Source organism: Trichechus manatus, unplaced genomic scaffold (genome assembly GCF_000243295.1).
Source record: "Trichechus manatus latirostris isolate Lorelei unplaced genomic scaffold, TriManLat1.0 scaffold00159, whole genome shotgun sequence".
In the NCBI taxonomy this organism is placed as follows: Eukaryota; Metazoa; Chordata; class Mammalia; order Sirenia; family Trichechidae; genus Trichechus; species Trichechus manatus.
In genome coordinates, this window is record NW_004444095.1 from 1,014,570 (window position 1) to 1,042,177 (window position 27,608).

The 27,608-nt window shown below is 37.7% G+C and overlaps 1 protein-coding gene across 1 annotated transcript in view; it reads right to left on the reverse strand.

Moving 5' to 3' along the window:
- DMD (dystrophin) overlaps positions 1–27,608 on the reverse strand; it is a 2,372,918-nt gene that overhangs the window by 47,474 nt on the left and 2,297,836 nt on the right. The window contains exons 68-73 of the mRNA XM_004386236.2: positions 10,989–11,155; positions 8,635–8,746; positions 6,557–6,693; positions 5,814–5,852; positions 1,370–1,435; positions 205–270 (exon numbers count right to left, since the gene is read on the reverse strand). Coding sequence (XP_004386293.1) covers positions 205–270; positions 1,370–1,435; positions 5,814–5,852; positions 6,557–6,693; positions 8,635–8,746; positions 10,989–11,155 — 587 coding nt within the window. The remainder of the gene's footprint in view (positions 1–204; positions 271–1,369; positions 1,436–5,813; positions 5,853–6,556; positions 6,694–8,634; positions 8,747–10,988; positions 11,156–27,608) is intronic.

The window sequence follows — 27,608 nt, forward strand, 5'->3', positions numbered from 1 at the left end:
CTACTCCAGAACACTAATAGCCAGAATTTGGATGAGCTCATTCCGTGCCAGGCTGTGAAGAGTTAAAAAAAAGTAAAGGAATGGCTCCTAGAAAGATCAAATGAATACACTGCTAATTCCTATATCCTGCTCTACCCTACCTCTAAGTCCCTCAAAGCAATTTCATCGTCAGGAACATTTTGTAAAAAGAGATGGGATACTTACATGCTCTCATTAGGAGAGATGCTATCATTTAGATAAGATCCATTGCTGTTTTCCATTTCTGCTAGCCTGATAAAAAACGTAAAAGCTCATTAAAACTTATGTGACTTCTTAGAATCTATTCAAGACCTAATCGAACATTCCTGAAAGCTAAAGGATAAATCACGTCAAGAGGAGAAAGGAATCCTTCAAACTAAAGGATGTGTGTGTTGGCCTAACCATTTGAGGCAGTGTATGTAGACCAGAGCTAGTTAGCAACTTTACACTGATGCTATAGATTCTAAGGGAAGTTGTATTTTATTTTATTTTTTCACAGATCGATCTTCCTTTCACTGAGAACAGGCCTTTGTTTTCCTATGAAAAGCTTCCCTAACAACACATGCACTCCTTGCCTTGCACTATTCCTTGTCTGAAAGACAATTAATGCTTTCCGCTGACGACAGACTTATATAGCTATTTAATGCTATCCACGGTTGATAAACATGCTCAGCAGTTAGAATACTGATAAAAGATGGATTTACAGTAAGCTCGCTTATCATTCTGCCACCAATTTTTACCTTTAAAAACCTCCTCCACCTCAGAAAACAACAGTGTTTTTACAAAGAAAAAAAAAAGTTAACCAAACTCTTACAGATTTATTTAACAAACATAAGATATTATACCATTAGTAATTCAATTTTTAGGTAAAAAAAAAATTATCTCAAACACAAAGAAAGTCGGACAGAAAGTTCCAAGTATTTGGAAAATTAATTATTCTGTTCTTCACAGCATAGTATATAAAATAAACACACAAATAGAAAGCCGATGCTTTCATATTGTCCACATAATATAGTATCATTTCGTCACATATTAATGTCTGGCCTAGCAATTTTCTAAGAAGGTTAGGAGATTTCTAAGTCAATTTATTAAACGTGCTCAGTATACAAAACATACCAAGGCTACCAGAAATGCTTAAAGGTCAGGGTTAGGAAAGATTGCTCTGGACTAATTCTCTTGTTGGTGTCCAAGAACAGCATGCAATGGAATGGCATGCACATTAGTGGGCAAGTTGATTAGTGAAAATCAGACAAGATTGGGGAAGAAAGAAAAGATTTGTTTAAAATTATTATAGCTTTCCTTGGTTAGTTATTTCAATCAATATTTGCCTGGCATTCAACTAGTCTCATACCTGCTAGCATAATGTTCAATGCGTGAATGAGTATCATCGTGTGAAAGCTGAGGGGACGAGGCAGGCCTATAAGGCAGAAAATGTGATTAGTCACAGATACCATCCATTAATGGAGAAAAAAAAAAAAAAAAAAACACCACACAGTTTCATTATATACACGGCCTAGAATGCTTTTACTCTAATTCTATGGATAATGTACACATTTAGTTGCTCCTGTATCATAGATATCCCCAAGTATTTTAACTCCAGGTTTTAGAGGTGATTTCTCATATTTTGGCTTTTCTCAAAAACCATAAAGAAAGACCAAAAACTTTCCTGGGAAGTTTTGATTATAGAAAAGGTTAGAGGAGAAACTCTCTAGGTAGCATTTTGTTCTCCTACCTTATCATTTCTTGTATCCTATAGTTCTCAAGTTGTGTTAACACTATGTGGTTTAAAAGGTTTAACAGTTTATACCTGTGCCATTTATTAGCCACCTTCTTACTGAATGGAAACTATACATTTGCCTAGTACATTTACAGTCAATAATTTTAGTTCCTGAGAGGCCACTACAGCCCATGACTTCTTAAGATTCTGTGAATCAAGATGACTTGGTCTGTGCAATTTTGTAAAGAAGGAATAAATCCACCAGTTTAGCAGTAGGACCATACTACTACTTCATACAATAAAACAGAAGGACCCTAGAGATTATACTGTGATATTTTAAAAAAGAATGGTTAAATTAATAGACTATCAACTATATCTAAACTATTTCTTATTAGGGAGGCTACGTATTAACATATAGAGGGGAAGAGAAGAGGAGAAAATTAGCACGAATAGACTGTGTGCTTTATGGGTATAAAGCTCTACTTTTTTTGGCTCCACTGGCTAGAATTTTGGTAGTGTTAATACTTTTTTCAACCTTTCAAATGTGATATTAATTATCCTTGAAGTTTTTATACTATCTTCTGGATGAAACTTAGAAAAAAAAATCTGTTTAGAAAACCAGATTGAGCTTGTGCTTTTTGTTTTAATTGCAGTAGGATAAAAGGTCTCTTCTGTTTCTCTCCTGACACAGAACACCCTCAGGTAAAGGCATGGATCCAAAACTCAACAGTAATCTATTCAGTGAGGACTTTGGTTTAACCCAACGTCCAAGCAACATTCAAGAAATTGGTCATGACACTAAGAAGAATATGTTTATTTTTTTCTTAGTTAAAAAAGGGAAAACTGCAGATACTTTTAGCCAGGCTTAAATAGAAAATGTACCAGAAATTCATATTTCTTAACGAAGATACACTATCATAAGATGATTACAACACACTACAGCAAATAACTAGGGACCTGGCCATCTTCCCTGAGAGATAAAAGTCTTATTTATGAAAACATATGTCTGCTAGGTCAAGTGGTACCCTAATGAAATTTGGAATGAATCACAAAAATGTTTATATTGTCTTGAGGAAACAAAACAATGACTACCCAATTTCATAGCCAGACCCAAAGTTTTCCATGTGAATCTTCACTATAGTTTTGAAGAGCTAATCTGCTAATATCCTAAAATCCTGGATAGTCCAGTATTAAGAAAAATGCTAAAGTTTGTTTTGAAAGCTTTACTTCAGGTCAAGATGACTTAGTACTTGGATTATTTATTTGGCTTCTCAGCCCTTTCTTCTGGAACAGACCACAGTCTTTCAATTATATACGTATTTTATAAGCTAAAAGCTTATGAAGGAAAATATATTAGTAGTGTTTTCCCTTATAATAGTTGCTACCCTGGTAGTGTATAAAAGAAAGAAAACCTGAGATTTTGGAGCTTAACTACACCAAGAAAAGTAGACATGTAAATCCAAAACACTTTAAGAAAATCATATACAGAAAATCTTATACAGAGCTTTAATTCTTAGCATTGAGGATAATGCCATGTTATTTTGCTTATTAATGCACACAGCACCTATCACAGCATGTATAAGCACAAGAACTTATAATAAGCAGAAATCTAAAAGAATATACTCTAAGGAAGGCACTTATTAAACCAGAAAACGAGCCTGAAGGGAGCACCAGTCAGAGAAGAATCGTAAAAACCAAGAATTAGTAAAAGTACAAAACGACTTAGTCCAGAAATAAAACTACATGCAAAACCTTCTAAAACACTTTTCCAAGGCAAAGTAAAGACACTGCTCCTCCTTTCCACTTCTTAAATACAAAATTATATACCCAGAAGGATTACTTCCTATTATGGTTAATAACCACTGGGCCAATTCCACCCCCCTACCCCCACCATTTTCTCTTTTGTGAAAATTTCGGTACTAAGTTTCATCCATTTAGAATTCAAAACAGAATAGCTCAAAGAATACTGTTTGACTGCCTCACCTATGTGCAAACAATATAAAAAGCTTATGTTAGATTTAGTTTAAAATACGACAAACAGTTACAGGCAAATAAGGGTTTTGTCTAAGGAAATACAAAATATCTGTATCCCAGTAAACTTTCAGTTTCTGTGATCCATATTAAATGGATTAAACGCTGTCATCGTTATAGGATTTAGCATCGGATAGAATTATTGCAAAATAAAATACCTTAGGACCTGGTTCTTCTGCCTGAATAGGATTGCTTTATAAGATATTATATACATTATTTACAACTCTATGAATAAAGACTTTAATAACACCACTGGTATTAAAGAAAACATGGACTGAGTCTGCTGAGTTTGTTACTCCCTCAAAATTAGAACTTCCCACTCTTTCTGAATAATCCAGCAAATTTTCCATAAAAAGGCAAAATGGAGGTATGTTTCAGTTGTTAGAGAAGAAATTTTAATAAAGGATGTTTTTAATCTTAAATGCTTCCAAGTTTAAGAAGGACAACCATCCTCTACGTAAAATAAGTTAATTACTTTAAAATGATTGTCATGATTTTTTCTCATGAACATATATGTAAAATAACATGATCTTTTCATCTTTCCTTTTAAGAAATTATTATTCTTTGCTTATTATTTTGGTGCTACCTCTAACCCTGCATTTTTAACAATTGTTCTTTAGCATATTTGTCTTTTGGATGTCTTGACTGTTTAGAACTTACTCCAACACAGACAAAATCCATTTGCGTATCAGGATCCAATCAAGCTGAGGATTTCAGGGTATCAATTTTTAACATTTCTAATTTATGAAAGGTTCTAACTTTTATAAACAAATAGACTACCTGGGTTAGGGTAAACAATTACCAACAGGCAAGGAACATAATTAAGTCTAAATAACTCTCCAAGTTGCTTAAAGAAATCAGATAGTTCACTGCTTACAGCTAGCATTCCTTAGAATTAAGGGGCACAATAATGCAGTTTTTAAAATAGAAAGGGAAGCCTTTCACTTCCTTTAGGCCAATAATGACTTAAGATAAGCCTCTATTAATAGTTTGCATTTATCACTACAGGATTAAAAAAAAATCTAGTTTAAATTAAATTACATAGTGGAACAATAAAAAAGACTCAATTAAAATAAAAGTTAATTCTTACATAAGCCCGTCTTCCAAATAGGATATTTCCCCTTATATTTAATAGAGCCATCTGACTTTACACAAATACTTTTTAAAAGTATATATTGAAATACCCAAAAACTTCTTATAGAAACTCCACAAAATATAATTTTAAAACATGCATGCTTTGTAATATACAAATCACAGGCCCCAAAGCAAGTTTTCTAACATTATAAAACTCTGAGATAAATCAATTATCTCTTAGTATCTAATATTAGTATTACTAATACACACCAATAGTAATAACAAAGACTACAGTACACTTTCCTCCCAGGATAAATGTATAGCTATTTATGAGTTCGAATATTTAGTTTCGAGAGGAGAGCAAAGTGGGTTTAGTCTCAAATTTAGAAACCCATGCATATAAAGATTAGTCAAACAGCATAGCATAACCTGATAAAAAGTCCACATGCCTCACTGAAATTATCCAACCAAACTCAACATCATACTATAAAGCAAATTCTGCTAATCTTAAATAGTCCACTTATAACAGGCCCTGAAGAATAACCATCATCCTCTTGAAGGTCCTAAAACATTGAATCTCAAGCTATATGGCTACAGAATGTTGTTATGTAATCAGGAGGCTCTTTCCTGCTTACACTTAAAGAAATACATAAATATGTCTTCCAGGAATACAACCCAAAACCCAATAACTTTTTGATTTTCATTTGAACTCAGGCCAGGATTTCTGCTGGTTAGCATTTCACCAGGCGGCCGACCCGAAAACCCCACTCTGATTCTCCTGATCTCGGGTAGATGACACTCTCAAAGTCTTATCAAGGGAAGAAAAAAAAAGAAAAAAAAAAAAAAACTGAAATGAAGGGAGAGAAATTAATATGTTTTTAAGACAAAATAAACAAGCAGAACAAAAATTTAAAAAAAAATCAAGCGAGCAAATGTGTTGGTGGTAGCAGCACCCTTCAGCAAAAGTACTCACGCAGAATCTACTGGCCAGAAGTTGATCAGAGTAACAGGACTGCAAAACAAAAAATGAGATGGTGAAGAGAGACACAGGAAAACTCAGCAGCCAAAAAATTACTGAAAGGTCAAAATAAATAAAAACCAACCAATTAAGTATGAACCATGGAAAGCAGCAGCCAAACAAAGGTGGAAAAGAAATTATAAGAAAAACAAACAGTTGTGTGATTGCCATTAGAGTTTTGGAAAAAGGAGGGGAAGCTTTAAGGGAGGTGAAGGAAGACATCATCAGTTTGATCATGAAGATCATCACAACTTACTGTGAAGGAATTTCCTGTGACTGTATTTTCTCTCAAGTAGAAAAAAAAAAAAAGTGACTAGATGTGACCACACAACCAGATACAAAAAGACACACGTCTACTGATTTGTAAGGGAGAAAAGTCAAAATGAAATCTTGGAATCACTCATTTGTAAACAGTCCCACATTTCTTAAAAGCCTTGTAAGGCCATTAGTTGCTGTGACGTGGCTTTTTCTTTTCCCCTCCCCATGAAATAAAGTTTAACTTTTGGAAAAGTTAATTTTTAAGAGACACAGGAAAATGGCAATTGAACATCAGCTTGTTTTTCTCTTTCAGCTAAAGTAAATCGGAAGAAAGAAATAGAAGAGACTGTTTGCATCTGGGAGTGAAGAGGGGTACTCAGCTGGGAGGAGTTCAAATATACGGTCAAATGAGAGTCTGTTTTGCTTTTGCCACTACTCACGTTTCCATGTTGTCCCCCTCTAAAACAGTCTGCACTGGCAGGTAGCCCATTCGGGGATGCTTCGCAAAATACCTTTTGGTTCGAAATTTGTTTTTTAGTACCTTGGCAAAGTCACGAACATCTTCTCCTGATGTAGTCTGAAAGGGAAATGACGGGAAAATCAGGTTTAAGAGAGTACAATTCTAAAGCAAATGACCACTATAGGGTTCTGCCTTTGTTTTGTAATTAAGGAGAGTGCGGGGGTTGAGAGCAAAGGCTTTGGATTCAGACAAACAGGGCTTTGAAACCAGGCCTGGTATTTCCAAGTGGGGTTAACCTGAGCATGTTATTTACCTCTCCAAGACTCAGATCATCTGTAAAATGGGGATAATAAGAGCTCAACAAATTGTTATGATGAATAAATAAAGTATACAAGCTATTAGACTGCTCAATAAATGGTAGTTTAGAAAAGTCTTAAAGTCAAAAAGTTGACCTTAAGTTTTGCCACGCTTCACGGTATTTTAAAAACTATTTAGTCCACATTAGGTTGGTGGTTCATATCCACCCAGAGGTACCTCGAAAGAAAGTCCCAGGAATCTACATCTGAAAGATTGTTGTTGTTGTTGTTGGGTGCCATGGAGCCAATTCCGACTCATAGTTACCCCATGCGACAGAGTAGAACTGCCCCATAGGGTTTTCTAGGCCATAATCTTAACAGGAGCCGATGTCAGATCTCTCTCCTACAGAGCAGCTGGGTAGGGGTCAAACTGACAACGTTTCAGTTAGCAGCTGAGTGCTTAACCGTTGCACCACCTTACAGCCATTGAAAACCCTATGGAACACACCTCTACTCTGAAACATGTGGGGTTGCCATGAGTCAGAATCGACTTGACAGCAACTCATATGTTTGTTTTTTAAGGACACATTAATATCATGTTTCACCTACTAAATATCATTCTAGTCACAGAATGGTACATTCCCCACTACTGACTATGGGGAAATGTGAAAGAAATTAAAGGGAGAAAGACAAAGAACCTGAGTATCACTCTGATGATGGATGCTCTAGTGCAGAGCTTCTCGAACTTTGATGTGCATAGGAACCAACTGCTAAAAACACAGGTTTTGATTCAGAAAGTCAGGGGCTGGGGCCTGAGGGTCTGCATTTCTAATATGCTCCCAGGGAATGGCAATGCTGTTGGTCAACAGGCCATATTTTGAATAGCAAGTTTTTAGTTTGGAGAACATAAGATTTACACCCAGGTCTGTCGGTCTGCAAAGTCCATGCCCTTTCCATTTCCCCCCAGTGATCTTTCAAAGTTCTTTTTAGCTACTAAACATTTTCCTAAAGTAACATCTTAGGAGAGGGCTCCACCTCTTAATTATAGAACCTTGGGCAAATGACTCAACCTCAAGGCCTCAGAGACCTTGTCTATAAAAAGAGGATAAAAATAAAAATACCTATTTCATATAGGGTAGTTGAAAAGGTAAACATCTAGCAATTAGTTGGTGTTAGTACATATACTAACAGATTTAAAAAGTGTTAGTTGGTAGTATGCCAAAACCCACTGCCGTCGAGTCGATTCCAACTTATAGCAACCCTATATGACAGAGGAGAACTGCCCCCACAGGGTTTCCAAGGCTGTAAATCTTTACAGAAGCAGAATGCCACATCTTTCTCCTGTGGAGCAGCTGGTGAGTTCGAACCACCGACCTTTCAGTTAGCAGCTGAGTGCTTTAAACACTGTGACACCAGTGCTCCTTTGTTGTTAGTATATAAAACAGATAAAAGGTGAGTAACATTGACTGATGCTGATGGGTTATGAATTTTGGGGAACCCACATATTCCCCATGCTAACAAAAGAAAAACCTATGTATTCATTCAACAACATTTGTCGAGCATCCAGAATGTTCCATGTGTGCCAGATACTGCTTTAGGTACCAGGGATAGGGTAAATCCTGGAGCTTATAGTTAGGAGCCACTTTAGCTGGGGAATACCTGGGAGAACATCTGGGGAACTCATAAATCACAGCATTACACACGACTGCAATATTGTACAAAAACCAAAAGTTATCTCATGCTCAGGAGGAATCTAACTTACCGGAGTGCAATATTCCACCATGGGATAGTGCATTTTATGGCCTTTTGCAACTCGACCAGAAAAAAAGCAGCTTTGGCAGATGTCATAATTAAAGTGCTTTAGACTCCTGTACCTGGTGAAGAACAAAAACAAACACATACGCATTTCTTCAAATTAAATTCCAAAGAACACTCTTAATAAACCTTTTTCCACAGTGTCTAAATTTTAGAAACAGAATGCAACGTTCATTAGTCTCACAAGGTAAGTGATTAACTACCTACCTCCAGATATCTCTGGTGCCTGCCCTATAGTATCAAAACATTTTGGCAGAAAGATTATCCTATAAACATATGGATGGAAGGGAGAAAACCTCAGCTCTTATTTCAACTCCACCAGAACTCTTTCACATTAAGTAGGAAAGTACTGGCAAACTTCTTGTCTCTTGAAGACCAAATACTAGAATTTGATAGAACTTCCAGGATAGATTTGATGAATTGCCTGCCTCCCTACCCATTACGGGTACAACATTTTCCGAAGCAATTATTTTCAAAAAAATATATGAAGGTAAAGCAATTTAGTAGGACAAAAGAAAATGAAGCAGGAACTCTCAATTCACACGAGGCTTGCTTTCATTACATTTTATGATTGACTGACATGATTGATCAGAAATCCCTCCCCATATTACTCATAAATGATAACTGAAGCCTCAAGAAAAGATAAAATTTGGATCAGATGAAAGAATTTATAATCTGTAAGTACTAGTTGGTACTTTTCTCCCATTTTCAGAATACTATATTCTTTGCTTCATACTTTCCCTGCCTTTTGCTCTCTCAGGTAAGAACCTTAGCCAATTCAAATAAACATATTCCTTAAGTCACATATAAGAATGTGGGGAAAAAGTTACCTTTTTTTTTTTTTTAAAGATCCGAACCATTTAGGGGGGAGCGGGGAGGAAAGAGAAGCGCTGATTCCTAAAATAATTGAATTTGATAAGGGCAAAAGAACTGAATGTGAAAATGCTCTTTTAGATCCTCCAAAGTGTGCTCCTCCTTTTTTATTTTATAAATTCTTCCCCTGAATACAAATCCCACTAGCTAAGGAAGCTGAGAAAAGAAAAGTAAGAAATGTAATGCAGGCCCCTGCGGCTTTCCCTCCTGTCTCCCGTCTCCCGTGGCATCGTTCTTACCTGCCACAAACCAGGAAGGAAAGACGGTATCCTTTGCAAGCACTCCCTACTCATTGTTGTCTATCTAGGCTTTAGAAACTGCTAAAGGTTTTTGTAAAACCTCTTCATAAACAGCATGAAGTATGGAAGAATAAACACCAATGGTAAAAGAGCTCCATGAATGAAAAGCACACAAATGGTACAAAGCAGTTATTAAGAAACAAGATACTAAAGCAAGTCTAAGGAAAACTACAAGAATATTTACTTAGCTGCTAGGTGGATTCCGAACAGGTACAGTCTATATAGCTAGTTTACAACTTTGTGGCTTATGCCTCACTATGGAAACCTTGATGTTGATCCAGATGTTTAAATACATCATCGTTTTAGAATTAGGATTTAGGATTGCTGTTAAATCAGATTAATTCATTTAAAAATATCCTCCTCCCCAAACTGCTCCACAAGGCTAAAGATCCACGAGCCAATTGTTTTCCATGACATTTTAAGAATATCAGAATAATAACCTGTGATGTTTTATATCTCTTTCACTTTTAAATTTATAAGGCACATTTTCTATTTTTAGAGGCTTTGTGAATCTTTCATTTACTTGCATACTTTATATTCCCTTGGAAGTTCATTAGGATACTATGCAAAGAGTGTAATCAGATTCACAGATAAAAAGTAAGTTCTAGGATGCTTGAAACAATTCTTGCTACTTAAGGGGGAAAAAGTGGCACAAAATGAGTAAGAGACTGAGCTACCATGATGGGTCTCTCAGAATAGAATTGTCTCTTAGTTTTACAAATGATCCTTGGGGAGTTTCTGTAAACAGAAAAGACTATCAAAAAGGGGAGAGATGGTAAAAATGCTTTGGTTCAAGGAGGAAGTACCGTTAATCTATTTCCCTTGAAATATATCTCTGTGGAGACAGACAGACAGTCCAGTTCAACCAAAAATGTGGCTCTGAAGAGCTGAAGAGTGAAGGTGGAAAGGACACCTGCCTAATGAGTCAGATCCACCAAAATAACCCAGTGATCAGGGGAGTGACAGGTGTGATCGATGTGCTAGCCCAATCACCTTCTCTCCCACTTTGGAGAAGAACAAACTAACAGCAACTGGGACAGAAGAGAAAAAAAATCAAGTCGCAAAAAAGGTGAGAAACAAACAAACAAACAAAACAAAACAAAAATGACAGCATTTTAGTCCCTAATACCTGAATCCAATGATTGGACACTCCTTGCAGATGTTGCACTTGGCCTGATGCTTGGCAGTTTCGGCAGCAGCCACTCTGTGCAGGACAGGCAGCCACACCATGGACTGGGGCTCCAGTCTCATCCAGTCTAGAAAGAGGGCTGCTTCGATCTCGGGCTTATTATTGGCCTGCAAGGACAGGAGAAGGGAAGGAAGGCAAAAGAATGCAAGAGAGAAGATAAGAAAGTAAAGGAGGCATATGTCAGTTAAGGTAATAAGTTAAAACAGAAAGAACAATAGTTGCACAGTGAGGCCTGCTTTTCACAGCTGGTTCCTACAAATGTCCCCCTAACGTCCACATGAGCCACCTACCGCAAAGGAAATGTGGCAATTACTCTTTTTACCTCTAGCTGACAAGAAAACAAAACAAATAGAAAAAGTAAAACACACATCTAAAAGAGACTATATTTAGTTCCGATTTTTAAATACCTGATAAGGTTTAATAGAATATAAGTCAGCCAGGAACATTTTAATACTTTACTTTTTTGGTTGTATTATATAATCCATACTTATATACTTATATACATACATACATATACATGTATAATACTTGTATTATTTGTTTAATACATTTTAATGTGTTTACTGATAAAATTTTGAAGAAGGAAAAAAAAAACCTCAGGAACTATTGATTTTTTTTTCCTACAGAACCTATTTCTCAATGTTTCATAGACTAATAATGAAGGGGCTTTAAAATTCATACGGTTCCAAAGTTTCTTTTCACAAAAAAGAAAACTGAGATATAGGTCTGAAAAGTAGCTTTGCAAAGGCCTACAACTAATTGGCGGCCGAGCTGGTACTAGAATACAATCTTCCTGGTCTAGTGCTGTTTTCATGGTGTCCTGTTGTTTCTGTCTGTCTGTCTCTTTCATTCTCTCTCTTTCAAAGTCTAAATTGAATAAAGACAGTCCTCCCAGAGAGTATGGAAGCAGACTGCCACATCTTTCCCCCACTGAGTGGCTGGTGGGTTTGAACCACCAACCTTTCTATTAGCAGCTGAGGGCATTAACCACTGCCCCACCAGGGCTCCTTACAATGATCTTAGAAAACTCCAGTTATATTTACTCATCACTTGACTTATACGTTATTATACTCACGTATTTTAATTGTATCTTTTTTTTAACCATACAAGATTGTGTTTTAATTTTTTATATTGTTGGATTTACCCACATATTGTCCCCCCTCCCTTTTATTTTCTTTGCTCTTCATTGTTTCTTGACTCTCAAGTCTTTTCCATCTAGGATTGCTTGTCTGCTGCCTGAAGTACATCCTGTAGGATTTCCTTTAGTCAATGTCTGTTGGTGGTGAATTTATTATATTTTGTTTGTCTAAAAATATCCCTTTTATATACATTTTTTTATTACACTTTAGATGAAGGTTTACAGAGCAAACTAGTTTCTCATTAAACCATTAATACAAATACTGTTTTGTGACACTGGTTGCCAACTCCACGACATGTCAACACTCTCCCCTTCTCAACCTGTCCCCTCCTGCCTTCTTGTCCTTGCCCCTGGGCTGGTGTGCCCATTTAGTCTCGTTTTGTTTTATGGGCCTGTCTAATCTTTGGCTAAAGGGTGAACCTCAGGAGTGACTTTAGTACTGAGTTAAAAGGGTGTCCAGGGGCCAAACTTATATCCATATTCTTGATAGATACCTTCATTAAGTATAGGATTTCAGATTGAAGGGTCTTTTGGTTTTGTTCACTTTTATTTTGTTTTAGCATACTGAAATGTTATTCCATTTTTATCTCACTGTCTGTGTTGTCACTGTTGAAGGTAATCTATCCTTTTCCTGTCTTTGTCTCTTCGGTTTTCTGCACTTTCTTTGTGTTTTATTTATACTACTTAGGACTCACTGGGCTTCTTGAACCTGTGATTTAGTCTTTACTCAGCTTTAGAATCTAGAATCTTGTCAGTCATGATCTCAGTAGTGCCTGTTCTCCATTCCCTCTCGTCTCTACTTATAAAACCCTGTTACATAAATGTTAGACCTTCTCAACCACTTCCATTCATTTCTTTGAACAAGTCTTTCCTATTTTTCATATTTTTATCCTTCTCTGCCTCATTCCTATTAATTTCTTCTGAAGTATTGTCTAAGTATCTATTCTCTCTTCAGCAGCATCCATTTTGCTGTAAGCCCAAACAGTAAAGTTTTAAATTTTGTTTATTGTGCTTTTTAATATCTAGAAGTTTAAGTTGGTCACTTTTAAGGTCATTTTTAGAACTGGTACTTCCCTGCAGATATTTTTAAATCTTGTTTTTTAAATTTTCTTAAACAGGGTAAGCATAGTTGGTGTTTTAAAAAATAATCTCCACCTGAGAATTCCAATATATGGAATTATTCTGGGTCTCCTTTGGTCTGCTATTTCTATTCGCTTTCATCTTGGTTTCTCGTATGCTTAATTCTTTTTTACTATGTACTAATTGACCTTAAAAATATTTTCTGGTGATACTTTGAGCCCTGGAATGAAGATGCCTTCTCCAGAAATAATTTTCATTTGCTTTGTCCAAGAACCAAGGGGCACTACTTGTTCCAAGGGCAATTTAAACAAAATATATAACGTGATATTTAGTATCAAACAAGTAATGAGCATTTGAACTTCAAACCCAAGTTGTTTCTCTTTGAATGTGGCTTGCTAATAAACAATCTATTCACATTGCAGAAAGAAAGGAAGTAGGGTTTGGACTGACGGGCCATTTGGCTTGCACCACTGACCACTGCAACCAGTTGTTACCCCTGATTATAAATTTAACAACATTATAATGAGGTGTTTAACCTTGGATTTCCTAGCTGCAAAATGGTATCAATTCAAACTACTGATGAAAAGCTTTTGTTGAGAACTTTTCTCTGGGTAGAGTGCCATCACAGAGGTACTTTGTAGAAAATTAAAAAGAAAAAAAAAGGAATTATAGAACCTAAAGATGAAAGGGACCATGCAATTCAATTCATCCTTTTGGAATGGTCCCACAGAGCTGGAAGACCTTCAGCAGTGTCCAGTCCAAACTCTTATCTAATGCCAGTGTGTTCTTACAGCCACCATATAATACTGTCCGTGAGAGGGAGCAAACATCCTTAAAGGATGATCTTGAACATTTGTGTATCCCTGTTAAAAATGGTGCTTCATCACACTGAGCAGAAATCTGCAAGCAGAGTGGATAGGAGCAGAAGCTCCAGAGTCAAACCCTGTGGGTTCAAATTCCAGCTTTGCCACTTACTAGCTGTGAGACCTTGAGGAAATGACTTTATATCTGGGTCTTAATTTTCCTCTGCTATGAAATGGAAATATTAATAATGCTTACTCATTGGGTTATTTTAAGAATTAAATGAATTAACAAATGAAAGGCACTTGGAACAGTGTCTGGCACATAGCAAGAGCCATGTCAGTGTTTGCTACTGTTATCGTCATTATTATTATCCATTTGACCAGAAACCCAGGCGTTCTCAGCCTCTGTGCAGCTTTTTAAATATTTCACCAGGGGTGTCATGTCTCTCAATGCCTCCTCATCCTTATTCCTTTTATTTCTTTCTCCTATGACATGACTTGGTTTGCCATTGTCCTTTAGAAAACTATTCTCCAAATGCGATCTGCTGGGACTAGTACCTCGATTTCTCTGGACAGTATAATTGGATTACTTTCTTTTGTTCTGTACTGTAGGCTCACACAGGGTGTCTACTCAACTAAAACCTCTGGGTCAGTGTTTCCCAGTGCATCCAGCAGATCAATCATCCAGCAGAACGCTTCATGAAAAGAAGGTCAAATTAATTACGGAAACATTGCACATTATATCCACCTCTTAAAATTCTTAATGCATGTTAACATATTAAAAGTTAAGAAGGTCGTCAGTAAAGAAACACGTTAAACTTTGTTTGACCTCAAAATTTCCCAGACATTATTCAGTGATTCCCAAGACCTTAAAAAACAACAACAACAACAAAAAAAAACAAACTTAAAAGGCCTGTGAACACCACAAAGTAGTAATGTCCTGATGGGCATTATGGGAAATGCTATTCTTGGCTGTTTCCAGTGATTCTTCTACTCTGTACATGTTCATCGAGGATTTTGTTTCCTTTCACTTCTGTCAAGGACTTTCCTGTTAGTTTGCGCCCACTGTGCAATCTCATCAATATCTTTAAGAATCCTGACTCTTATAGTCGATGAATTAGCCATTTGACCCAACTTTACGTGATTTTTATATTTCAAAACATGTTCTTTCTTCATCACAAAGTCACTGGTGAAAATATCTATCAGGCTAAGGTCAAACATGAGCCACACCACTATAGCCACACCTCAGGTCAACACAAATCTATCATTTAGTCCTCTCTGGTTGATGAACTATGAATGACTCTTCCCAGCTATATTATCATCTAGTCTCTACTGCACACATGTATCCACGTTGTGCATAAAGACACAATGAATGACTCTGTCAAAAGATTTGCAAGTGTTCAGCTACAATATGTCCTATAGTAATCCCTTGCTCCACTGGTCTAGAAACTAACCTTATCAAAATAACCCCTTCTAGCCTAGGAGACAAAACATTATAGAAAGGCAGTAAATCAAAGAGAGTTACTAATTTATTTCTATTTAAAATGTTGTTTAATCTGAACCTACTTTTTTCTGACTTATATTTAAGTGGTAGTTTGTTAAATGATGGATTAACAGACATACTGCAGAGTGAGAATTCATGCTTAATATAAAAAGTGTCATAATAATATAAAGCTTCTGTTTATTCTGGAAGATGGGAAAAAAATCTGACCATGAGTCAGCAACAATGTAGATGTAAAAAAATAAAATAAAAAGGAAGCACCATGTCTGTGATATATAACTAAAGGTATAACATGAGAGAATTCTCTCATTACTTTTAATATTATTCAAATCCTTCCTAGAAAACAGCATCTAGTTCTGGTGGCTACAGCTGACCCAGAACTTAGAGAGGGCTTGGCAGAAAGGCACGACGATAATTAAAGGGTTTGAAAGACCTATGAGAACAGCTTAAGAGAATTGGGATTATTTAGCCAAGGAAAAAAAAGAGAGAGAGAGAGAGAGAATGAGCAAGAAACAGCGGCTGAAGGGGCGATTTAATAAGAGTTTTCAATTATGTGAATGGCTCTTGCACAGGGGCCTGTGACCAGCTGTTCGATCCCTCCACTGAGGACAGAACAAGCAGAAACAGGCTTAAGCAGCATGAGGAATTTAGGCTGTACTTCACACGGAAAAATTTCCTGATGCTGAAAGTTGTTAAAGCATTAGTGTGAAATTACCAAGAGAAACTGTAGAAAGTTCTCCCTTTCAAAATATTATAGATTCTCCTCTGCTTAAAGGCTGGAAATTCTCAAGATTCTTTCTAGCTCCTAAAATGCAAAGTCCATCATTCTGGCTCTTTTAATACTGCTAGCCTATGCCAACTGACAGCACTGAAGACAAGATATGGGAATTCACATTCTCATTCTGTTTCGATCTTTCATTTTTACTACAAACTATTCTGTATCTTAGTGGTATAGTCCCTCTCCTTTTGTCTGGTAATAAAGAAAGAACGCATTAAAAAATAAAACCAAACAGGCAAACTTCTATAAAGATCTTACAGAACTAGAACTAAAACCCAGCAAAAACTACATTTTGATCATTCTAGAATAAATAACTAGGGATAGACTGGAACAGTAGGGAGCTGTTGAGGTGAAAAGACAAGTACAATTGCATTGGATTGTGATCAACCTTGGAGGTGCCATTATTTGTTGGCATACATATAGGCCTAAAATATCTTCTTCTCTTGGTTTCAGGGATGACCTTGCCCTCACCCCTCAATGCCAGTTTCAAACCATCTAAGCAGAAACTCTTAGAATGGGCCATTTAGCCCTGGTTTTTCTTTTTGTTTTTGCAATACCTCCTTTTCTTCCTCTCCTATGGCATTCATACATACAAAAAACACACAGATATCACAGCTCCTGTAGTTGTGATTGCCGCAGTTTGGAAGTATCTTGAGTTTTCCCTCCTTCTTTGTTGGTCCTCATCTATCAAAAACTATCCATAGCATGGAGGCTGGGCAAAGAAATCAAGCTGGTATCACTGTTGCTTTGTTAGAGAGGACTGAGGTGGCTTTATACATATATCCTCTTAACAAGGCATAAAGACAAACACACACACAGTTGCCATTGTGTCAGTTCTGACTCATGGCAACCCCATGTGTTTCACAGTAAAAGTGTGCTCCATAGGGTTTTCGATGACTGTGACCTTTTGAAAGGAGATCACAGGCCTTTATTCCTAGGTCCCTCTGGGTGGATTTGAACTGCCAACCTTTTTGCTTAGTAGCTGAGTGCTTACACGTTTGGGCCACCGAGAGAGGGACTCCAAAGACAGTTAAAAAAAAATCTCATCTGGAATTTCTAGCCAAGGGATTTAACGACCAATATAATAACAAGCAAGTTAGGAGTTAGGGAATTTGCCAGGGCTCAGAATAATTTCTGAGTTTCTGTCATGATATGCTTTCCATAAGCCCTTGCACTGAAGGGTCAGGCCACAAATGGCTGCCAGGGGTCAACCTGAATACTCATTTTTCTCATAGGATAACAATATCAACTCATAGCTCTGGAAGAAAAGCAATGGGAAGATACCTCAGCAAGCTCCATACCCGAGCTACCACAAAATATATGTATGCTAGTTTTAAGAGAATACAATTGACATCTCAATTGTGAGGTTTGTGAAAATCATGTCAAAACTTAATAAACCGCAATAATTAATATATAGAGAAGTAAACATTCTGCAAAAGATCATGCCTAGTAATGCTCAGAGAAGAAGGAACTACCATCCTGGAAACAGTATTTGCCTATGCCTTCTTCGTGTCCCTCCTAGACTTCCGGTTACTTACAGACAGGAACTATGCTTCTAGATCCTCCATAAAAGTTTGCTGAGTTGAACAATGGGTGGGAATTAAGCTGCAATAGGACCACAATGAATAAAACGAAGGATTATAGGATCTGAATGTGATCAGGATGAAAAAAACTGCCCAGTCATCCAGAAGAGCTAAAAAATTAAACTTACAAGGATTGTCTAAGGGGTAGACAAAAATACATACATTCTCAAACTGCCCAAAGTTTATTTTGAAATAATTTTTAAAATAAATGTCTCTTTGCTGGTTTGTATGTTATAGTATCATATACACAGGCTACATAGGCTATTTCCAGATTCGGAAGGTATGTTTAAAATGATCTGGCTTAAAATTTCGGCTTAAAATACAGGAATATACAATATCCACACTGAGGTCCCTGAATGGAACCTCACAGGCAGACAGCCATCCTCTAGAGCAGTGGTTCTCAACCAGGGACTATTCTGTCCCCCCAGAGGACATTTGATAATGTCTGGAGACTTAGGTTGTCACAACTAGGGTGGGGGGATGTGTGTTACTGGCATCTACTGGGACGCTGCCAAATATCTGACAGTGCACAGGACAGCCCCATACAAAAAAAATAATTATGCAGTCCAAAATGGCAATAGTACCAAGGTTGAGAAACCCTGCCCTAGAGTTCACATCTTATATTACCATGTTAATTTGTCAAAACTAAGAAACCAATATGGTTAAGAGCTCAGGTGCTAACCAAAAAGGCAGCAGTTCGAATCCACTGCCGCTCCTTAGAAACCCTGTGGGGCGATTTTACTCTGCCCTATAGGGTCGCTATGAGTCGGCAACAGGTTTGTTTTTTGGTCTAGGCTTCTCTGGGAGCCCTGAAGGGCACCCAACAGGCAGACAGCTATCTTGTAGAAAACAGAAGCTGAGAAGCCATGATAGGCCTGTTGAACTACTGCTTGGAAGGGAAATAACATGCTTGTTAGTATATTCTGGACAGATGGTATAAAGAGGACTAATAAATAAAAAAACTCAAACTGGAAGTCACATGGAAACATGCTGCATTTTATAGACCTTGATTTTTTAGGTCAAGTTGCTTCTCAAATAGATAACTCTGCGCAATGTATTCCAGGATAAATAGTTGTTGTTGTTGTTAGGTGCCGTCGAGTCCGTTCCAACTCATAGTGACCCTATGGACCACAGAACAAAACATTGCCCTGTCCTGCACCATCCTCACAGTAATTGCTACGCTTGAGTCCACTGCTGCAGCCACTCTGTCAATCCATCTTGTTGAGGGTCTTTCTGTTTTTCGCTGACCCTCCACTTTACCAAGCATGATGAACTTCTCCAGGGACTGATCCCTCCTGATAACATGTCCAAAGTATATGAGACATAGCTTTGTCATCCTTGTTTCTAAGGAGCATTCTGGTTGTACTTCTTCCAAGACAGATTTGTTCATTCTTCTGGCAGTCCATTCAATATTCTTTGCCAACACCACAATTCGAAGGCGTCAATTCTTCTTCGGTTTTCCTTATTCATCATCCAGCTTTTGCATGCTTATGAGGTAATTGAAAACACCATGGCTTGGGTCAGGCGCACCTTAGTCTTCCAGGTAACATCTTTGCTTTTCAACACTTCAAAGAGGTCTTTTGCAGCAGATTTGCCCAATGCGATGCATCTTTTGATTTCTTGACTGTTGCTTCCATGGGTGTTGATTGTAGATCCAAGTAAAATGAAATCCTTGACAACTTGAATCTTTTCTGTTTATCATGATGTTGCTTATCGGTCAAGTTGTGAGGATTTTTGTTTTCTTTATGTTGAGGCGTAATCCATACTGAAGGCTGTGGTCTTTGATCTTCATCAGTAACTGCTTCGAGTCCTCTTTACTTTCAGCAAGCAAGGTTCTATCATCTGCATAATGCAGTTGGTTAATGCATCTTCCTCCAATCTTGATACCCCGTTCTTCTTCATAGAGTCCAGCTTCTTGGATTATTTGCTCAGTATTCAGACTGAGTAGGTATGGTGAAAGGATACAACCCTGATGCACACCTTTCCTGACTTTAAACCATGCAGTATCCCCTTGTTCTGTCCAAATGACTGCCTCTTGATCTGTGTACATGTTCCTCATGAGCACAATTAAGCATTCTGGAATTCCCATTCTTCACAATGTTATCCATAATTTGTTATGATCCACGCAGTCGAATGTCTTTGCATAGTCAATATAACACAGGTAAACATCTTTCTGGTAGTCTCTGCTTTCAGCCAAGATCCATCTGACATCAGCAATGATATCCATGGTTTCACGACCTCTTCTGAATCTGGCTTGAATTTCTGGCAGTTCCCTGTTGATATACTGCTGTAGCCGCTTTTGAGTGAACTTCAGTAAAATTTTACTTGTGTGTGATACTAATGGTATTGTTCAATAATTTCCACATTCAGTTGGAATAATATGGATAGGAATAATAGGAATAAATACAGATCTCTTCCAGTCGGTTGGTCAGGTAGCTGTCTTCCAAATTTCTTGGCATAGACGAGTGAGCACTTCCAGTGCTGCATCCATTTGTTGAAACATCTCAATTGATATTCCGTCAATTCCTGGAGCCTTGTTTTTTGCCAATGCCTTCAGTGCAGCCTGGACTTCTTCCTTCAGTACCATCAGTTCCTAATCATATGCTACCTCCTGAAATGGTTGAACATCGATCAGTTTTTTTTGATATAATGACTCTGTGTATTCCTTCCATCTTCTTTTGATGCTTCTTGTGTCGTTTAATATTTTCCCCGTAGAATAGTAGCAGGAATTTATTTATTCAATCATGGCTGATAATTGTCCCAAGCAAGGTAAGGCAGGCCCCTAGTAGAAGTGTGTGTGTGTGTGTTTGTGTGCACGCGTACACCCAAGCAAGTGTGTTCCTTACTTTTATTCAGTAGAGTACCTATACATTTAGAGGACTAATAATAACTAAATATATTAAATCATATACTTGTGCATGAATAGAAATCCCAAACAATCTTACTGAAAGAAATAGGTATGATCCCTCTGACCAGGATCATAATAGAGGGTCCCAGGCAGAGCAGCAGAAAAATGTAGAACAAAAATAAAATCCATAAAAAAGACCAAGCTTACTTGTCTGATAGAGACTGGAGGAACCCCTAAGACTATGGCCCTTAGACACCCTTCTAACGTGGAACTAAAGCCATTCCCAGAGACCACCTTTCAGCCAAACAATAGACAGGCCCATAAAATAAACAATAACACCTGAGAGGAACGAGCACTTTAGAAGAGTTAATTGTATGAGACCAAAAGGACAAAATCTGCCCCACAGCAAAGATGAGAAGGCAGGAAGGAGTAAGAAAACCGGACAAAAGGTAATGGGGAACCCAGGGTGGAAACGCGGGGAGTGCTGATACGTTAAGGGGACTGCAACCAATGTCTTGGAACATTCTGTGTACAAACTGTCGAATGGGAAACTATTTGCTCTGTAAATCTTCACCTAAAGCCCAATAAAATATTTAAAAAAAGAAACAGATAAATTTATGTAAAACACTGGGGACAAACCACCGTTTTTGAAAAAAGGTAACCTCTCCTTCCTGGCCATTTTCATTTGCTGTTTTCTCTAGTAAAATGTTCCCTTCATAAATCCAAATAACTATTTCAATGTTGCTGCCATTGTTAATGGGTACTGGCATTAGTAGATGAAAACCCGACTTTTCTGGCCCTGACTGTACAAAGCTCTCATGCCTGGAAAGATTTGCTGAATTTAAATTTGTCAAAATCTGTTTTGTGAATTACAGTCTGTACACAAAGATTTAAAACTACAAGGAGAATGGCTAGTCAGGGTCAGACGGTGTAGGACAGGCAGTTCTTGACTGTTCCCTGAGCTGTTATTACAATTTCTTTAACAACCTCGAAATCTACCAAGGGCATCAGTGGAATATTTTACAAAAGGGAGAAGTCTGCACTAGCAATGAACATAAAAGGAGGAACAAGAACAAGCTGTAGAGAATATTAATGACTCTTCTTCCAAACAATCCCAATTTGTATGAAAATCAAATGGATGATGAAAAAAAAAAAAACCTCCTATAAAACGATACGAAACCATCATGTAACAATAAAACAAAAAGAAATGTGGCATTTTGATCCCCTTAGACACAAGAGACTTGTGTTTTACTTTTGAGTTGCTGGGGAAACTATAGTATAGGGGCACAAGGGATCATTTATATGAGGTTCCACACACTGTTTTTTCATATCCTGCTCTCCGTCTATGCTACTTCTCTTCAGAGAGTGGTTGGTCTCATGTGAAAACCACACTGTATGTACAACACTGTTTTCTATACCTTAGGGGGCTCTGTTACAAGAGTTCTTACCCAGAAGATCAGGTAAGACTTTGCTGATAATGGCCAGGCTTTGAAATAAGAACAGTAATTCATTTCCCTTTCTGCTTTTTCCATTTATAACTTTTAGCATATAATCAAAGAAACTTGGAGATAAGTAACTGTTGAGATAATCTACTTTGACTTTATTTTACAGATGAGAAGCGGCTCAAAGAGGTTAAAGACACAGTTCATGATGGTCTATCATTTTAATACGAAAATGTGTATTTCCCTTTAAAAAGGGAAGACAAAAGTGATTTCCTATGGAAACATACAGACTGTTATCAGAGATTTTTGGGATCATTAACTTGTTTCACAGTGCTATCAGTACCAGTTCCAGTTGTTGTTGAGTCAATTCCCAACTCATGGAGACCCTATGTGTGCCAGAACATAACTGTGTTCCATAAGATTTTTGATGGTTGATTTTTCAGAAGTAGATTGCTAGATCTTTCTTCTGAGGTGCCTCTGGATAGATTTGAACCTCCAACCTTTTGGTTAGCAGCCAAGCACATTAACTGTTTGTACCACCCAGGGACTCCTTGAGAGCACGAGAGGCTCTGATATCCACACAAGCAAAGCCTACATAGGACAATGCCTAGGTACTAAATCTTGAAGTGAATTCTGTTCTGATCTACTGACAGCCACAAGAAGGTACAAGTGAATACCCAAAAGCACTGTGGTAAATATACACTCAGAGTTCCTCTGAGCGCCTCCCTTCCATTTTGTTTTGGCATTACCTGTCCTCCCTACCATTAGATGCTATGGTGCATAAGACCTACATGGACTGATAAGTACAGGTCAAATATACACTAAAGTAGCAAAAAGGAAAAAAAAAAAGAAAGAAACAGAAAAGCCTATGAGCCTCTCTATCCTCATTAGCACAAAGCTCACATGATGTTTTGGTCATATCAAGTTGTTGCTCCCACAAGATAATTGGTTGACATGTAAATATATTTATTAGACACAAGTTTACATTGCTATGGGAGAAAAAGACTGTCAATTCTATCACTAGCATTTTAGACACTGTCCTGGCAAAAATAGTATACAAGGGCAGTTGAGTCAGAAGAGGTCCCATTCTTTGGACATTCAAAATGACCTTAGATGTCCATAGTGATATGCATATTTCAGTTTACAGAAGTAAGCCAGCTAATACATGCAGAAGGAATGGTAGAATTAGAAAATCACTATTCTGCAACCACCAATATAATTGAATTAGATAAGGATCATCAATGGATGCTAAAACCATAAGGTGAACGGCTATTAAGGAACAGGATACGAACAGGGTTTCACAAAAATTACCTTCTAATTACAAAAGTAAAGGGTACTTTTATAATGGTGATATCTGGTATGATGATTAAGGTTGTGTGTCAACTTGGCTGGGCCATGATTCTCAGTGGTTTGGCAGTTATGTAATGGATGAAGTTTGGCAGTTTATGTAATGATGTAGTTACCTTCCATTTTGTGATATAATGTAATCACCTCCATGATGTGATCTGATGTGATCAGCCAATCAGTTGTAAAGGAAGCTTCCTCAGGGGTGTGGTGTGCATCTAATATATATGGACGTTTGGGCAAAGCTCACTGGCCTTTGCTTGCTCTGGGATGCTGCATTCGGCTCATCATAATCTGACCTCTGGTTCTTTGGACTTGAGTCAGTGGCCTGCCACACTGCCTACTGATCTTGGTATTTGTCGGCCTCCACAGCCTGTGAGCCACCAACTTGCCATCTTACCTGCTGATCTTGGGTTCATCAGCCCCTGAAACCACATGAGTCAGGAGAAGCCTCCAGCCTAACACCTGACCCACGGACTTGGGACTTGTCAGCCTCTACAACTGTGTGAGCCATTTGCTTGAGATAAGTCTCTCTCTCTCTCTCTCTCTCTCTCTCTCTCTCTCTATATATATATATATATATATATATGTATGTATATACATACACTTCACTGGTTTTGCTTCTCTAGAGAATCCAGCCTAAGACATTTGGAAAACACCACCTTAGCATTCTTAGCATTATCAATAAGAACAAAGTGTTATTTGTTTCTCCAGATGTGATGCAGTGGTTAAGTACAACATCACTCCTATCATGTTCTTGCCAAAAAATTTTAATCTGAATCTAATCCTGAGGAGGCAACCAGAGAAATTCAGAATGTGGGACCTTCTTCAAGAGAACTGGTCTGGGCTCTTCAAAAGTGTGGATGCCACGAAAGTAAAAACAAAAATGGCTGATAGACTGTTCAAGATTAAAGGAAAATACAGAGACACAACAAGCAAATGCAAGGCAAAAGCCTTGATTGGATCCTGGAAGAAAACAAATAGCTCTAAAAGACATTCTGGGAGCAATGGGGAAATTTCAGCGTGGACCACATATCAAATGACATTACAGAATGTTAAATTTGAGTGTGATGATGGCATTGCAGTTATGTAGGAGAATGTCCTTTAAGAAAAAGAAGACAATATATGAGTGTTCAGGGGTGTATATTATGATGTCCCTTTACTTTTAAATGGTAAAGGGGAAAAATGTGTGTATGTATACGTATGGTCACATACATGGAGAGCAAGGGGAGGGAGGGAAGATAAATGGGGCAAAATGCTAACCATGGGGTACAGATACATAGGATGTACATGTTCATTGTACAGTCTGCGCTCTATATTCACGGGTTCTGCATTCGCGGATTCAACCAACTGCCGATCAAAAATATTTGGGAAAAGAAAATTCCAAAAAGCAAAACTTGAATTTGCCACAGGCAGAGCACTACACTGAGCCCATGGGAATGAAGTGATGTGTCGGCATCCCCTGCTGTAGCCTCCTGCCATTTCAAAGATCCTCAGTCTCTCTCCAGCCCTCGGTGTTACAGCATTTTTTCGCCTCACGTCTTGTTCATTTGCTACTTGTGTTGTGTGTACCCTTTGTTTCTGTGAAAAAAAACGGCTCCTACAATGCACTGGAGCCCTGGTGGCACATTAGTTAAGAGCTTGGCTGCTAACCAAAAGATCGGCAGTTCAAATCCACCAGCCACTCCTTGGAAACCCTATGGGGCAGTTCTACTCTGTCCAATAGGGTCACTATGAGTCAGAATTGACTTGACAGCAATGGGTTTGGTTTTGGTTTTTAAAAATCAATGAAGTGGTCAAAGCAATCTCTCAAAGGCTAAAGTGTGAGGGAGTTGAGAGCAAGAGGAAGGAGTTTCAGGCTAGTAATGGATGGCTGTCTAGACATACAAAGTGCTCTAGCTTCCAGAACTTCAGGGTCACAGAGAATCAGCACTGGTTGATGCCCAGGCAGCATCAGCGCTCCCAGAAGAGCTCAAGAAACTCAGAGAAGAGAAAGGTTACCTTCCAGAGCAAGTCTTCAAGTGTGATAAAACAATTATTTCCATAGCATTTACCTTGTATCAAGCATTATAAGTAATCTAAAGTTGATTTAAAGTATATGGGAGGATGTACGTAGGTTATATGCAAATACTATGCCATTTTATATAAGGGACTTGAGCATCCTCAGATTTTTTATCCATGAGGGGTCCTAGAAACAATCCCCCGTAGTTACCAAGGGATGACTGTACAATCCTTTCAATTCTTCTTTACGTTTGAAAAATTTCCAAAATAAAACACTGGTTGAAAACCATTGTTTCTCCCAAGTCACTCCCTCATGGGAGAGAGCAAGGGAAAGGGGTGGGTAAGACTGGCTTTAATAACTGTGAAGGGAGAGGGAAAATAGCATTAATGTTAGCGGTATAAAACTTGAAAAGCTCCTCAGGTTAGTCTTCTCAAAAACCATAAATTTAACACAAAGCTGATTTTCTCCCCGCTCTCGTACCTTCAAGGAGACCTGGTATCAAAACAGTTAAGTGCTCAACTTCTAACTGAAAGGTTGGCAGTTCAAACTCACCCATCTGCTCTGCAAGAGAAAGACCTGGTGATCTGCTTCCATAAAGATTACAGCCAAGAAAACTCTATGGGGCAGTTCTATTCTGACACATGGGGTTGCTATGACTCGGAATCAACTTGACAGCAACAGCAAAAACTCTTACCTTCATTGTTCCCAAAACATCCCTTTATACACTCTGCCTACCTGTGTTTTTCCGAGATCCCTAAATGTGAATCTTCAGCCATAAAAAATGAGTGTAAGAATCCCTACATTTACAGATATTTTTCTTGTTTAAATTAAGAATTGAGAGATCAAGAGTTGTCTTCATGAAGACAAGAAGCAAAAGGCTTCCCATAACTGCTGTCTTGGGTAGAAATCAAGTATTTTATTTAAAGTTCTAAAGACAATGAGCAGGTTGGAGGCCAGCAGTCACTGCTCTAAATATTAATCAGGACTCTGAATAACCCATTAAAGATAAAATCAGCCCAAACAATAACAAATTGTGATTACCCACTCTTCATTTACATGTTCAAGGACAACCGTCCTGACCTCAGGCTCTCCACTCCACCTGACTAATAAACCAATTAACATCATGGCCCCAGGGAAAATAAGCACAATTTTTAAATCTACACAAATCCATAAGTATACTCAGTGGTATTAATTTATGCTAGAGAGTTCTTACTTAACAGAAAAGCTTCACGTACACATTGTAAAGCACGTATATTTAAGTCTTCAGGTATCATGGAACACACTTTCTCAAGTAAGGATCACCACACATTATGCAAAAGTACAAGCTGTAAAGTTAAACTTTACACTACTGCCGCCTAGGGTCATTTAACTTCCAGTTTAAGAAAAAGCAAAATGATTGGAACAGAAAAAATAGATCAGTGGTTTCCAGAGACTAGGAGTGGGAGAGATGGTGACAAAGGGACAAAATATGGGGATTTTAGGGGGTGATAGGAATGTTGTGTCTTGTGGTGGTGGTTTCATGACATATGCATTTGTCTAAACTTATAGAACTGAACACCAAACGGAGTAAATTTTACTGCATGCAAATAAAATGAAGCTTAAAAAAGGGCAAGATGAAAAAAAATTTTTTCCATATTTTACCAGATGCCAAATCAAAGAAACTAAAAACTACTTGTTAGATCAGGGGAGATCAATAGGCACTAAGGACTTTGGATAAACAGATAAGAATTTCTGAGGAGGAAGTTTTGTACTTCATTTCATTTTAAATAATCTTTGTAGAAAGAAATTTTCATTGAAAAATCCAGTTTACAATACAATGACAAACCTGGGGGGAAATGGTAAAAACTGAACTCATGTTTCCTTGTCTCCATGAGCTTTTGGTGTAAGTGTCAATGTGAATTGGAATAAACAGTGAACTGGTGAAAGGCGTCAAAAGCATGGCTCTCAAAAAAAATTTTCTTTTTCTTTTTGCATCAGCACCTCTATCTCAAACTTTTCTGTTTAAGAAAGAAAGAAAGAGAGAGAGACAAAGAAAGGGAGG